The sequence below is a fragment of the Lathyrus oleraceus genome, chromosome 5, assembly GCF_024323335.1.
Source record: "Lathyrus oleraceus cultivar Zhongwan6 chromosome 5, CAAS_Psat_ZW6_1.0, whole genome shotgun sequence".
Taxonomy (NCBI): domain Eukaryota; kingdom Viridiplantae; phylum Streptophyta; class Magnoliopsida; order Fabales; family Fabaceae; genus Lathyrus; species Lathyrus oleraceus.
The window spans coordinates 231,667,945-231,683,496 of record NC_066583.1 but is presented as its reverse complement, the minus strand read 5'-3'; the positions used below and the strand labels follow the sequence as shown (position 1 = coordinate 231,683,496).

Below are 15,552 nucleotides of genomic sequence, written 5' to 3'. Positions count from 1 at the left end.
TATAAAAAATGATTCGGATAAAATGCCATAAACCAGGCAGCAAAATATTGAAAAAGTGATTGATTCAAATCATGTTCAAAATTTGACTAAAATCAAACCAAATAGAAGAGGTCACCAGGAAAATGATTCAGATCAAGTGCAAACAGTGTTTCAAATCAAATGACCCAGTTTTGCTTCTGTCCAATTTAATCAGAATCATAAAATGTATGTAAACACTATGTTTTGAATCAAACATGTAAAATATCAAATTTTCAAGTTTTTAAAGGCACTTTGAGATTTTACATTGAATCAAACTCAAGTCAAAATCATAAAATATTTTTATTCCACTTACTCATGCAATTGATCAAAAAACATCATAATCAAAATCAGATATAAGCAAAGTTTTATGCATGCTAAAAAACGAATCTTTTCAAACTTGATTTCGAGAAGTGAAATCATGAAGGAGACTTAACAAATCGAAATTAAATGAAAGATGATAGTGATAAGACAATAAAAAAACAACCAGATATAATTGCTCCCCCTGAATGAAGTAGGGACATACAAATACAACCGCAACCACTTCTAGCGGGAAAGTTAATAGAATCAACACTCTTGTGGATGATAATGGCGTAAGAAACTTTGAAGCTCCTGATTTATGTAATGTTGCAATTGATTATTTTACTAATCTTAAAAAAATAAAAATATTATAACTTCTATCAATGATGCTATAAGTCACTCTATCTCTTCTGAAGACAACACCATCCTCACCCTTCTTTATCCATCGAGGAATTTTGAACAACTTTGTTTTCTATGAAAGTGTCTAGGACCAGATGGTTTTAACCCAGAACTTTATGATTATTTTTGGCCTTTGTGGTCAAGAGATTTTCCAATATTGTTGTGAATGATTAGATGATGGTATTTTCCCTTCCACTCTTAACTTACTAATATTGCACTTATACATAAGGGAGGTGATTAACAATTGATGATAGATTGGCGTCCGTTCCTCTTTCTAATGTAATATACAAATTAGTCTATAAAATCATTGCTAATCGGTTGGAGATGGTTTTTGATAAGTGCTTTTCAGCAAATCAATAAACTTTTGTGTCTAATCGATCTATTATAGATAATGATATGGCCTTCATAGAGATCTCCCACTATATGGAATCTAAAATAAGAGGAAAAGTTGGCGAGGTTGCTCTCAAGATAGATATTAGCAAGGCTTATGGCTGAATTGACTAGGAGTATTTGCGCGCTATTATGATAAAGATGGGCTTTTCCAGCCAATAGATCTCTTGGATTATGTTGTGTGTTGAATCAGTTGATTACCCAATCATTGTTAACGATAATGTTGTTGGTTCCATAACACCCTAAAGAGGTTTGCGTTAAGAAAATCCTCTTTCTCTGTATTTGTTTATTATTTGTGCAAAAGGACTCTTAGCTCTTATTCACAAGGCGGAATCTAATGGAGACATACATGGTGCCAAAATTTGTCGTAATGCACCTATTATTTCTCACATTTTATTTGCAGATGATAGTTTTTTATTCTTCAAGGCCAATACATAAGACCAATCAAGTATAATATGAATGCTTCTTTTTCTACTATTTATAATAGAGTAGGGATATGTGTTTGTATCAGAGATTAGCATGGTGCTTTTGTGGTGGCGAAAATCCAACGAATCACTCAAATTTGTGTTGTTCGCCTATTGGCTACTTTCGGCTCTCCATTTAGTACATCACTCAAAAAAAGATTACACGAAAGTTGATAACATTATTAAGCATTGTAGATGTTTGTTCTCTATATATTATAATAACTTTAGTGTTGAATTTATTGAAAGACAATCGAATGGGGTTGCTGATAGCCTAGTGAAGGCGGTCGGATCTGTAGCTAACTTTCAATTATTGGTAAAAATATCACATTGTAATGAATACATTTTGATTAACCAAATATCATGAATTTTTTTATAAAAAAAATTTGGAATGATAATTCTTGTGTGCCGAGATGTTTTCTAGAAAGATTGTGATCCCTTTTTGATTGTCGGTCGGGTTGATACCAAACTAGCTTAAAAAACAATAAAATAAAATAAAATTTAGAATCATAAAAGAGAAATAATCCTATAAATAATTACAAAATTCATTGACTAAATTTTTATAATATTTTAATAGAGATTATCCTTGTATTCAAATTATACTCTTTTTAGTTTTTACTCCTTCCATTATTTTTATTTCAACAGTCCCTCTGCAAAGTTCGAGTTCTTCATTTTCTACTAATCTAGCAGCCTCCACTGTAGCTCACGCACTCCACTGGTTCGTATTGTGATTTTTAATTTCTTCTTCAAGTTTCTCGGTCCATATTTTCTACTAATCCGTTGTAGCGGGGCGAAACTCCACGACGGCAATTACACGCGCTGTGTCGTTCTCGAGCGGCCTCTCCCCTCCGCACCGCCGCGAACTTTTCGATTAAGTACTTAGCTTGAAGGTCGCCCTTGTCCCAATTATCCTTGATTTTCCCATAGCATAGCATTTTAAGTGTGAATTTCTGATTTTAGGGTTTTTACTTTTATTCATTCTAATTAATCTTACCCTGCAATTCAATAGGATAGGAACCAACATTTTAACTGTGAATTTCTGATATTAGGGTTTTCTCATTGCAGTTTTTTTCCCTTTTGTTTTCAATCCATTTTCAGGTTCATTGTGTTGTTCTTGGTTAAGGCTTTAAAAATGGCATTATGCCATCCTTTCTTAATCACCAATCATGGACCTGTAACTTCTCTAACTTCCACCTTTCTCTCTGGAACAACACCTTTATCCTTTTCTATCAATAGAAAACCAAAAATCTATAACCTCCAAAATCACTCTCTTTCGATTTCATGTTCTTCTGTTAAAACTGTACGCGACGGCACTCTAGATAGACATGTTGTCATGAAGAACAGAATCCGGTTTGTTCAGAAGCTGAAAACTTTGCTTCTTTCTAAACCAAAACATTACATTCCAATTCACATTTTATCCAAATGTAGGGCTTATCTTTCACTTCACAAGCCTCGGTCCTTAATTTCTATGATTCACCGATATCCGTCCATTTTTGAACCGTTTACTATCCCTTGGCCTGCCGTACCTCTCAATGCAACAAAGTTGTATCCTCAGCTCTGTGTTCGCTTAACTCCTGCTGCAGCCACCCTTGCAGCCGAGGAATTGAATCTTCAATATTCTATTTCGACGGTATTGGCAAACAAACTCCATAAACTTCTTATGTTATCATCCCACCGCCGATTGCTTTTGGCAAAACTGGTTCATCTTGCTCCTGATCTTGGTCTTCCGCCTAATTTCAGAGCCCGGTTGTGCAATGACCATCCAGACAAATTCAAGATTGTTAACACTTCATATGGCTGTGCACTTGAACTTGTATCATGGGATACCGACTTGGCAAAGGCTTTACCACCTCGCGAGTCCCATTCACGTGATTTAATAGTTGACCGACCTTTGAAGTTCAAGCAATTGAGACTTAGAAAGGGGCTTAATTTAAAGAGGCCTCACCAGGAATTCTTGCTAAAGTTTGAAGAAATGCAAGAAGTGTGCCCCTATAGCATCCCCGCTGAGAGTTTGGCCAAGGAATCGATTGAGGCAGAAAAGAGATGTTGTGCTGTTATAAGAGAGGTTCTTGGAATGACAGTTGAAAAGAGGACTTTAATAGACCACTTGACCCATTTCAGAAAGGAGTTTGGCCTCCCAAACAAGTTGAGAGGATTGATTGTGAGGCATCCGGAGTTATTTTATACAAGTATGAAAGGGCAAAGGGACTCAGTTTTCCTAGTCGAGGAGTTCGATGAGAATGGTAACTTATTACAGAAGGATGAGGTTTTAGCCTTACAAAATAAATGGATGGACTTGGCGAAGGAGTCCAAGAGAATGAGAAAAGAGAGAAGGAAGGCTAGGGCTGATAAAAATATTGGCAGGTTGAGCGGTGTTAATCAAAAGCACGACGAGAGCGATGTTGATTCTGATGATGATATTGAGATTGATAATTTTGAAGATGGTTATGATGATGGTTTTGAGGATATATTTGAAGATTTGGATTTCGAAGCAGAGGATTATGACAACAGAAACAATTTGTCTGCCAACAAGATTGGGGAATTTTGGACTGCAGGACCTTTTCCAATTCAAAATGGTTTGGACGGAGAACAGAAACAACCTTGGTAATTTTCAAAATGAAGAACAAAATTTTTGATCTGGGTTAAGGGAATGAGTTTCAGCAGTCTGTACCATATGATGATGGAGATAATGTTCTATACTGGACTATTGGCTCTTGAATATTGGTCATTCAAAGGAAGACCGTGTCTATAATGTGATCGGTTGTACTTGTACATATTGAAGGTTTGACCTCTTGGTATTATCTGTCTTTCGAAGATTATTTTTAATTTCAATATTATTTTTATAAATCAACTTATATATAGGAATATTGATTTGCAAATGAGTGATGACTCTAGTTTTAGGGGTTATCTACAGAATCCTCCTTTTCTCCTTATGATTATGCAGTGCTTCTGATTCCAACTGTTTTTTTTATGGTCTCTGTATAAGAATGATCTTAAGCAACAAGAACTTGAAACTTTGGAGCCAAGACATTAGCTTTTTATTCATTACCATGTCAAATATTTTTATTTGTTCAATTGTATATAAAAATTATATTTTATCATTTCTAGCTCTGATTTCCTTTGAGGTGCTTTTGATGGAATAAGAGGCAGTTTTCGAAGCCTGATTTTGAACTCAAGGAGTTGTAAAAATATAACGTTTACAGATTCAAGAATTGTATTAGCAAGAAGGAGGGTGTGAATAGTATTCATTTAAAGTTGATATGAATGGATCAATTTCTTCAAGGAAGGAGTATAATGTAAGCCCATAAGGGATATTAGACCATTTTTGAGTTTTATTTTGATGGTCTCGCAACCAAGAGCGGATTCGGAAGTCGGTTATGCAAGGGGGAGGTATTAGCACCCCTCACATCCATGGTACTCCATGAGAACCACTTGCTCGTATCAAATGCGTATGGATGGTTGTGCTTGCCTTGGCTCGATGCTACTGCGGGATGTTGCTATGGTAAGTCTTTCTATTTTGCAGGTTTTTTACATGAAGGTTGTTAGAGGAGTTAGAGATTGAGGGAGTTCAATTGAGTTGTTATAGAGTGTTGATTCCATTGGAGGAAATTTGTTATGAGATGAGGTTTTCAGTTAGAGGTTATTCGGTTATTTGGTTATTCGGTTAGCAGGTTTTGTTGCATTGGCTGACTTGAACGGTAAGTTGTTGTGCTATGCAATGTCAACATGGTTGTGCTTTCCTTGGCTCGATGCTACTGCGGGATGTTGCTATGGTACCATTGCTGTTCTGGAATTGTCGAATGGATGCAGCAGACTAGTGATGTTACAAGTTTTAATAACAGGTTGGTTTCCATTTGAAGGTTGAATCCCACTGTGTAGACAGAGTTCAACTGAATCGCTCGTACACCACTGGGCTGCTTCCGTCCATCCAAAGGTTTAGCTTTTGCTTTCTGGTTCTTCATTTTCCTTCCACTTATATTCTATTTCACTTACTCATGAATTCCTATTTCAAATTGGTTATAGGTGTCAGAGTGAAGCTGGCGGTTCGCTTGGCAAGGTTACATGATGGGTTTATCGTGAGTTGACGAAAGTAATGGTTTATTGTGGACGGTTAACAATTAGGTAATGTGTATGATTGTTGTTATGATAACATGGCTTGAAGTGCCGGTAGGTTAGATGAAATGCATTAGGTTATACTGTTGCACTTGAAAAACAAAAACAGTTGGAAGTTAAATTCTTTTTGTTACTGATTTCCTGTTATGGCCATTGTAACTGATTATGGACTGTTGTGATGTGTTTCTTTTTGAAGTTAAATTGAAGGTGCTGCTGCTTTGGAATTGTTGCGGGGTTGAGTTTTGCCGACGGTTTTATGCAGCCTTTGCGGGTTCGGCATTGCTTGTACATGTTCAAGCTGGCCTTGGCGAAGCATCTATGATTTCTTAAGCTTCTTCATACTTACGATCATGCTTCATCCCTCGGTTGAACCTATTCCCATTCGGATACTTACGATCCTGCAGACAGAAGAAGAACCACTCCAAATCCTTGTCCTCACAACAGATCATAATCAAAACCTACGGCACTACCAAGTTACTACTTGCAATCCCACCGATATTGAGATTGGCCGAATCCATTTCTCTAAATGTTAGATCTGTGAGGTACACCCGAGGCAGCTTCATTTTCCCTAGTGCTCAGTCTTTTCCTCATCGCCACTTTTCCGAAGAAGTAGCTGTCCTTGATGGCTTCTTTGGCAAACTTGGATCAGGTAGCATGGCTTATATTTTGGGTGGATCCGATGAAGCCCAAAATTGGCATGTCTACCGTGCCTCTGCTGATTCCGTGAGCACAGCAGATTCTGTTTACACACTCGAGATATGTATAACCGGCTTAGACCGAAAAAAGGGAAATTCAGCTTTTGTATAGTGAAAAAGATTTTAGGAATTTTGAATGCTATGTATGCTTGCAAATGTTGGATGCTATGTATTTGATGTTATCCAAGATTTGTATCATGTAAAACAAGTCGCGACCATGTATGTTTGAATGCTATTGCCTTGTACACTCCGTATTTAACTTGGATCCACATTGTATTAGAGTGATGCTTGAAATGTCTTTGGCTTATGGATATAAATGCATTGATTTAAAGAGACATGGTTATAATTTTGTAAGCATGGCATGAAAAATGGTTTAACAAAGGGTGGCTTGCCCTTGAGGAAAACTAGGGAAGAACATGGAATCATGGTGGACCATAAAGGATTAGGAATAAAAGTTAGGTTTTTTTAGGAAATTGGGGATTTGGTTGACTTTGGTCAAAGTTGACCAAAGTCAACATTTGGTCAATATTTCCATTTTTTTGTTCTTTTCTCATATTTTTGACAGTTTGCTTTGTAATGAATGCGATTGACATATTATGAATGGTATTTGCATGGAATTGATTGATTTTGAAATGAATTGAATGTATTGAAATGAACATGACTTTAACAAACAAGTTATGGTATTGAAAATGGAATGAATTGTATGGGAAATGGACTTGAATGAACCATCCACATAATCAAACCTAAACCTTTTGAAATTAACACACTTGAATGGATGATGTAGTGAATGATGACTAACAAGACTTTGATGAATCATCTTAACATGGACCAAAGGACAACGACCATGACCTAACCAATTAATGTGTGTGGATGATACAAGAATTTAATGAAACATTAGGCCTTAGCAAGGACCAATGGGCAATGATATTGTATGGACCAATGGACATACCATGAACAGATTATGCACTAGGAATGAACAAATGAAACGAACACAAACCAGCCATGAGCAAGTCATAGGCTAAAATGGGAGAATGACTGGATGATATGCCATGGGCCTGAACTTAAACCAAAGATTATAAACAAGTGGGCCTAACCTGGGTCTTAGCCAAGCAAGTGACATACACGCCATAGAATGATGATGGACCAATGAAATAGGGACAAGGACACGCGTAAGAAGTGGTGGCTATAATTAGGATTTAGGGATACCATGATCAAGTGAGGATCCTAAATTAGGGTTTGCTTCATCAAGAAGCCACAGTTGAATTCTCAATGTTGGGCACAATACACAACCTCCAAAAGATACCTCCAATTCGGGTTTGATTGATTGAGACACCTATAGCTGTAGAGAAGCCCTAGTTTCCACTAGGTACAAGCACAAAGCTTTGAATCCATGATATTTGTCCTCTTGTATTGGACCATGATTATGCAGATGAAATGAAATGATATGAAGATACGCACATGGTTAAGGTTAGTGACATAGATGAACTTTGTGAAAGGTAGGGTGAATTTTGGGGTATGACACTATGGCCTCCATAAAGATCTCCCACGATATGAAATCTAAAATAAGAGGAAAAGTTGGTGAGGTTGCTCTCAAGGTAGATATTAGCAAGGCTTATGGCTTAATTGACAAGGAGTATTTGCGCGCTATTATGATAAAGATGGGCTTTTCCAGCCAATAGATCTCTTGGATTATGTTGTGCGTTGAATCAGTTAATTACCCAATCATTGTTAACGATAACGTTGTTGGTTCCATAACACTTGAAAGAGGTTTGCATTATGGAAATCCTCTTTTTCTGTATTTGTTTATTATTTGTGCAGAAGGACTCTCAGCTCTTATTCGTATGGTGAAATCTAATGGAGACATACATGGCGCAAAATTTGTCGTAATGCACCTATTATTTCTCACATTTTATTTGCAGATAATAGTTTTTTATTCTTCAAGGCCAATACATAAGACAAATTAAGTGTAATATGAATGCTTCTTTTTCTATTATTCATAATAGAGTAGGGATATGTGTTTGTATCAGAGATGAACATGGTGTTTTTTTGGTGGCGAAAATTGAACGAATCACTCAAATTTGTGTTGTTCGCCTATTGGCTACTTTCGGCTATCCGTTTGGTACATGAACTCAATATGGGTCTAGTTGATTTTGAATTAGATTCTAAAATTACTGTGGATAATTTCTCTTCTCCCAAAAAAGATTACACGAAATTTGATAACATTATTAGGCGTCGTAGAGATTTGTTCTCTACATATTATAATAACTCTAATGTTGAATTTATTGGAAGACAAGCGAATGAGATTGCTGATAGCCTAGCGAAGGCAGTCAGATCTGCAACTAACTTTCAATTATCGGTAGAAATATCACATTATAATGAATACATTTTGATTAACTAAATGTCATAAAATTTTTTTGGAATGATAATTCTTATGTGCCGAGATGTTTTCTAGAAAGATTGTGGTCCTTTCTTAATTGTCGGTCGGGGTTGATACGAGACTAGCTTAAAAAATAATAAAATAAAATAAAATTTAGAATCATAAAAGTAAAAGAGAAATAATCCTATAAATAGTAACAAAATTCATTGACTACATTTTATAGTATTTTAATAGAGATTGTCCTTGTATTCAAATTATACTCTTTTTAGTTTTTACTCCTTCCATTATTTTTATTTCAACATGCTGCAAAGTTCGAGTTCTTCATTTTCTACTAATCTAGCAGCCTCCACTGTAGTTCACGCACTCCACTGGTTCGTATTGTGTTTTTTAATTTCTTCTTCAAGTTTCTCTGTCCATATTTTCTACTAATCCGTTGTAGCGGGGCGAAACTCCACTACGGCAACTACACGCGCCGTGTCGTTCTCGAGCGGCCTCTCCCCTCCGCACCGCCGCGAACTTTTTGATTAAGTACTTAGCTTGAAGGTCGTCGTTGTCCCAATTATCCTTGATTTTCCCATAACAAAGCATTTTAACTGTGAATTTCTGATTTTAGGGTTTTTATTTTTATTCATTCTAATTAATCTTACCGTGCAATTCAATAGGATAGGAACCAACATTTTAACTGTGAATTTATGATATTAGGGTTTTCTCATTGTAGTTTATTTTCCCTTTGTTTTCAATCCATTTTCAGGTTCATTGTGTTGTTCTTGGTTAAGGCTTTAAAAATGGCATTATGCCATCCTTTCTTAATCACCAATCGTGGACCTGTAACTTCTCTAACTTCCACCTTTCTCTCTGGAACAACACCTTTATCCTTTTCTATCAATAGAAAACCAAAAATCTATAACCTCCAAAATCACTCTCTTTCGATTTCATGTTCTTCTGTTAAAACTGTACGCGACGACACTCTAGATAGACATGTTGTCATGAAGAACAAAAACCGGTTTGTTCAGAAGCTGAAAACTTTGCTTCTTTCTAAACCAAAACATTACATTCCAATTCACATTCTATCCAAATGTAGGGCTTATCTTTCACTTCACAAGCCTCGGTCCTTAATTTCTATGATTCATCGATATCCGTCCATTTTTGAACCGTTTACTATCCCTTGGCCTGCCGTACCTCTCAATGCAACAAAGTTGTATCCTCAGCTCTGTGTTCGCTTAACTCTTGCTGCAGCCACCCTTGCAGCTGAGGAATTGAATCTTCAATATTCTATTTCGACGGTATTGGCAAACAAACTCCATAAACTTCTTATGTTATCATCCCACCGCCGATTGCTTTTGGCAAAACTGGTTCATCTTGCTCCTGATCTTGGTCTTCCGCCTAATTTCAGAGCCCGGTTGTGCAATGACCATCCAGACAAATTCAAGATTGTTAACACTTCATATGGCTGTGCACTTGAACTTGTATCATGGGATACCGACTTGGCAAAGGCTTTACCACCTCGCGAGTCCTATTCACGTGATTTAATAGTTGATCGACCTTTGAAGTTCAAGCAATTGAGACTTCGAAATGGGCTTAATTTAAAGAGGCCTCACCAGGAATTCTTGCTAAAGTTTGAAGAAATGCAAGAAGTGTGCCCCTATAACATCCCCGCTGAGAGTTTGGCCAAGGAATCGATTGAGGCAGAAAAGAGATGTTGTGCTGTTATAAGAGAGGTTCTTGGAATGACAGTTGAAAAGAGGACTTTAATAAACCACTTGACCCATTTCAGAAACAAGTTGAGAGGATTGATTGTGAGGCATCCAAAGTTATTTTATACAAGTATGAAAGGGCAAATGGACTCAGTTTTTCTAGTCGAGGAGTTCGATGAGAATGGTAACTTATTACAGAAGGATGAGGTTTTAGCCTTACAAAATAAATGGTTGGACTTGGCGAAGGAGTCCAAGAGAATGAGAAAAGAGAGAAGGAAGGCTAGGGCTGATAAAAATATTGGCAGGTTGAGCGGTGTTAATCAAAAGCACGACGAGAGCGATGTTGATTCTGATGATGATATTGAGATTGATAAAGAGACATAATGTGACCCTTATCTCCACAATAATGGAAAATATATTTAGATGAAATGCTCATTCTATTTCTTCTAAAGACATTAGGGTTTTTTTCTTAAATACCTCCCTTTTTCACTCGAAGAACTAGAAAAAGTATTAAATAGTGAGGCGACATATGTTAATTGTCCCTTAAGAGTTTCAATTTCATGTTTTAAAATTGGATACTCAACACATTCCACCACTTCTATATTTTCAACTAAAGTATCTGAAACATTGCAACGCTCATCCATGAGAGATGTATGAGCTTCCTTAAGAGATTCTAAATCACTATTAAGATTATTTATCTCCTCGACATGTTTTGAAATCATTTCATTTTTTAGAGAATTTTTTTTAAACACTTTTATGGAATCAACATACATGTCATTGAATGCATTCGACAATTCATTATAAGTATACTCATTTTCAGAATTAGAATTATATACCTTTGAATTTCCACTTTTCTTACGTGCCATCAAGCAAAAATTGGCACACTCATAATCTGAACTCGAGCAAGAATCAGAGGAGAAACTCTCCACCTCTTCTTCCCACACGATGTAAGCTCTACGATCTTTGGAATATTTTCCATTCGTCTTGTAGAAAGCCTTGTCTTTGCTATTATTATGTTTGGTGAGATTTGGACAAGTGGTCATATATTCTCTCAATTTACCACATTCATAGCATGTGGTCTCATCACATTCTTTCTTGTGATCCTTCTTGGGTGGATGAGCATTTCTGAAATTCACTAAACCTTTGTCGATATGCTTGAGCTTGTTTCTCTTAAAATATCTATTGTAGCGTCTGACGAATAAACCCATTTATTCCTTTTTGGAAACTTCTTCGCCAGAGTTGTCACTTTCTTCCTTTGTCTTATTCACTTTTGAAAATGAAGCTTTCAAAGAAATATTCAACTTGTTTTCTTTACTTTTCTCTTTCTTTTTCGACTTTACATCCCTCGGGGTGATTTGTTTCAACATATTCTCATGCTCAACTAACTTTCTAAACCGTTTTGTAATGTCCAGAGTACTAAGATCATTTGCTTCTTTTATAATAGTTACTTTTGGTTGCCACTCCATGCACACGGGTCTCAATATTTTGTTAGTACAATCTTTGCTGGAAAAAGTTTTTACCCAAGTCTCATAGTTTGTTGATTAAATGGAGGAATCTAGTTTGCATGAAATCCACAAATTCTTCGGGTTCCATGCGAAATAGTTCAAAGTCTTCTGTAAACATATTAATTTTAGAATCCTTGATGTCCTCTGTTCCCACATAGAAAGTTTGGAGAACATCCCACATACCTTTAGCACTCATATGATGTGAATCAAATATAGCACTTTAGCACTAAGTGCAGAAATAAGCATGTTCCTCGCTTTCAAATCATATGAAGCCTTTTTGGTTTCACCATCATCCCAATCTTTTGGATGTTTAACAACGTCTTCAACATCCTTGGGAATATATGGTCCCTCGGTGACGACACACCTCAGATTTTTGTTAAACAATAACAAGTGTAAATACATGATGGATTTCCAATAAGTATAATTTTCTCCTTTGAAAATTAGTGATCTATTATACGCCCACTTAGGGTCGTCATCTTCCGACATAATCATAAACTCTTGGATGTCGATTAGACACATTCAAAAGACCAACTCTTGATGCTAGTCGTTAGACGTGAATGTGGAAGTAGAAAAACAGTCTAGAGGGGGGGGGGGGGTTGAATAGACCTAAATTAAAATTCAACCGCCATTTTCCAAAATCAGAGTGTTTTTTAAAATGAGTTGCGAGCGGAAGGTTTGATGTAAAAATTAAAATTATACTATTGATCAAGTTAACACAAATTGTTTCGCAAATATCAAAGATTAATATGATGAAACACTTGGTACGTATTAATACAATTGCGTAATGCACAAGAACTGTTTACATAATGATTCAATAGATGGAGTTCTAAGGCCAATTTGTTTCAGATTATTAATCACAGAACTAGCTTAAGCAGTTATCCAATTCCAACAAAACCTAATGCTTATGCAATAAACCGCTATCAATGAACACCAATATAATACGATGGAATTTAAGAACCTAAGTATGGAATTACTACGAAATTAAATGCAATAGTAAGAGTGAGAGAGATGGCACCGAGATTTATAGTGCTTCATCGTTCGTCCTCGCTTTTCCTACGTGCACTCTTCAATAGTTTCCCATTGGAACATGCATAGTTCCTTGTTATTTGACAAATATTTCCAAGAGTTCATATAATCACCAATCCACAATACAACTGAGAAAAATAAATCTCCTATTTGGATATTGACTTGTATACAACACACTTGCCAAAATCTTCTACGTAATCTTTACTCGAATTACATTTCTCGAATCTTCCAATATCACCAATTATGCTTCAAGCCTTCATATGTAGCTATCAACCCCTTGATCCTACCTATTCTTGAACGGTGAAATTGTCCGAAGATCTGAGAAGAACTTTGCCTTATTGTGTCCTTCCACACAGTCACTACTAAGACAATTATATAGAGAAGAACCTACTTATTTTCAATGGAATTTGTCACCACCATTGACAATCACCTCAATATTGCTAACAACCTAAAAAATTCAACAAGATCTCCAAGAACAATTAGTTTCAAGGACACGCCTCCTTCAATGAATTACATAATTTTTGTTATCAATATCTGAACCAAAAGAAATTGAAGATGCAAGAATTTCGTTGCAAGACTTTGAATACTCAAAATAGAGGAAATTGATTTTCCCTAAAATCACATTGAAAATTATGATTAGAATGATATATGTTATATGGAAAATGATGAATAAAGGGTTTTATATGTACTTGAGATTAAGCACAAAAAATAGTTGAAAAAGTCAGTTATTTCAAATCAAGAGCAATCTATGATTTAAATCAAATGAGCAAGTGAAATGGAATAAAAGGAAAACAATTTTTTTGAGAAATTGCTAGTTTATTCGAATTAGAGAAAGAGTCATTCGAATCAAGAGCCACATGATTCAAATCGTGTATAAAAAATTATTCGGATCAAATGCCATAGACTTGACAACAAAATATTGAAAAAGTGATTTATTCAAATCATGTTCAAAATTTAACTCGAATCAAATCAAACAGAAGTGGACATCAGGAAAATGATTTTGATCAAGTGCAAAAAGTGATTCGAATCAAATGACCCAGTTTACTTCTGTCCAATTTGACCAGAATCATAAAATGTATGAAAACACTATGTTTTGAATCAAACATGTAAAATATCAAATTTTCAAGTTTTTAAATGCACTTTGAGATTTTACGTTGAATCAAACTCAAGTCAAAATCATAGAATATTTTCGTTCCACTTACTCATGCATTTGATCAAAAAACATCATGATCAAAATCAGATCTAACCAAAGTTTTATGCATGCTAAAAAACGAATCTTTTCAAACTTGATTATGAGAAGTGAAATCATGAAGGAGACTTAACAAATCGAAATTAAATGAAAGATGATAGTGATAAGACAATAAAAAAACAACCAGATATAATTGCTCCCCCTGAATGAAGTAGGGACATACAAATACAACCGCAACCACTTCTAGCGGGAAAGTTAATAGAATCAACACTCTTGTGGATGATAATGGCGTAAGAAACTTTGAAGCTCCTGATTTATGTAATGTTGCAATTGATTATTTTACTAATCTTAAAAAAATAACAATATTATAACTTCTATCAATGATGCTATAAGTCACTCTATCTCTTCTGAAGACAACACCATCCTCACCCTCCTTTATCCGTTGAGGAATTTTGAACAACTTTGTTTTCTATGAAGTCTGATAAGTGTCTAGGACCAGATGGTTTTAACCTAGGAGTTTATGATTATTTTTGGCCTTTGTGTGGTCAAGAGATTTTCCAAGATTGTTGTGAATGATTAGATAATGGTATTTTCCCTTCCACTCTTAACTTACTAATATTGCACTTACTTAAGGAAGGTGAATAACAATCGATGATAAATTGGCGTCCGATTTCTCTTTCTAATGTAATATATAAATTAGTCTCTAAAATCATTGCTAATCGGTTGAAGATGGTTTTTGATAAGTGCATTTCAGCAAACCAATAAGCTTTTATGTATAATCGATCTATTATAGATAATGCTATGACCTCCATAGAGATCACCCATTATATGAAATCTAAAATAAGAGGAAAAGTTGGTGAGGTTTCTCTAAAGGTAGATATTATCAAGACTTATGGCTGAATTAACTAGGAGTATTTGCGCGCTATTATGACAAAGATCGGCTTTTCCAGCCAATAGATGTCTTGGGTTATGTTGTGTGTTGAATCAGTTGATTACCCAATCATTGTTAACGAAAACGTTGTTGGTTCCATAACACCCGAAAGAGGTTTGCGTTAAGGAGATCCTCTTTCTCTGTATTTATTTATTATTTGTGTAGAAGGACTTTCAGCTCTTATTCGCAAGGTGGAATCTAGTGGAGACATACATGGCGCCAAAATTTATCGCAATGCACCTATTATTTCTCACGTTTTATTTGCAAATGATAATTTTTTATTCTTTAAGGCCAATACATAAGAAGAATCAAGTGTAATATGAATGTTTTTTTTTTATTTATATTATTCATAATAGAGTAGAGATATGTGTTTGTATCAGAGATAACATGGTGCTTTTGTGGTGGCGAAAATCGAACGAATCACTCAAATTTGTGTTGTTCGTCTATTGGCTACTTT

General features: G+C 35.5%; 1 protein-coding gene across 6 annotated transcripts; it reads left to right on the top strand.

Moving 5' to 3' along the window:
• Positions 1-2,156: 2,156 nt before the first annotated feature.
• Positions 2,157-10,843, top strand: LOC127083238 (protein WHAT'S THIS FACTOR 1 homolog, chloroplastic). Of its 6 annotated transcripts, none has more exons than XM_051023528.1 (4): positions 2,157-2,283; positions 2,664-5,499; positions 5,589-5,687; positions 5,875-6,652. In XM_051023528.1, the coding sequence occupies exon 2, from the start codon at positions 2,698-2,700 to the stop codon at positions 4,171-4,173; it is 1,476 nt and encodes a 491-aa protein (XP_050879485.1). In that variant the 5' UTR covers positions 2,157-2,283; positions 2,664-2,697; the 3' UTR covers positions 4,174-5,499; positions 5,589-5,687; positions 5,875-6,652. The 6 variants fall into 6 exon arrangements, with proteins under 6 accessions (XP_050879485.1, XP_050879486.1, XP_050879482.1 ...); XM_051023525.1 differs by having other exon boundaries at positions 2,175-4,347; positions 4,769-5,499; XM_051023524.1 differs by having other exon boundaries at positions 2,175-4,347; positions 4,674-5,499.
• The last annotated feature ends 4,709 nt before the right edge of the window (positions 10,844-15,552 follow it).

Bases quoted from the DNA above. Each gene is read 5' to 3' on its own strand.
- LOC127083238 (XM_051023528.1), top strand. From the start codon at position 2,698: ATGGCATTATGCCATCCTTTCTTAATCACCAATCATGGACCTGTAACT.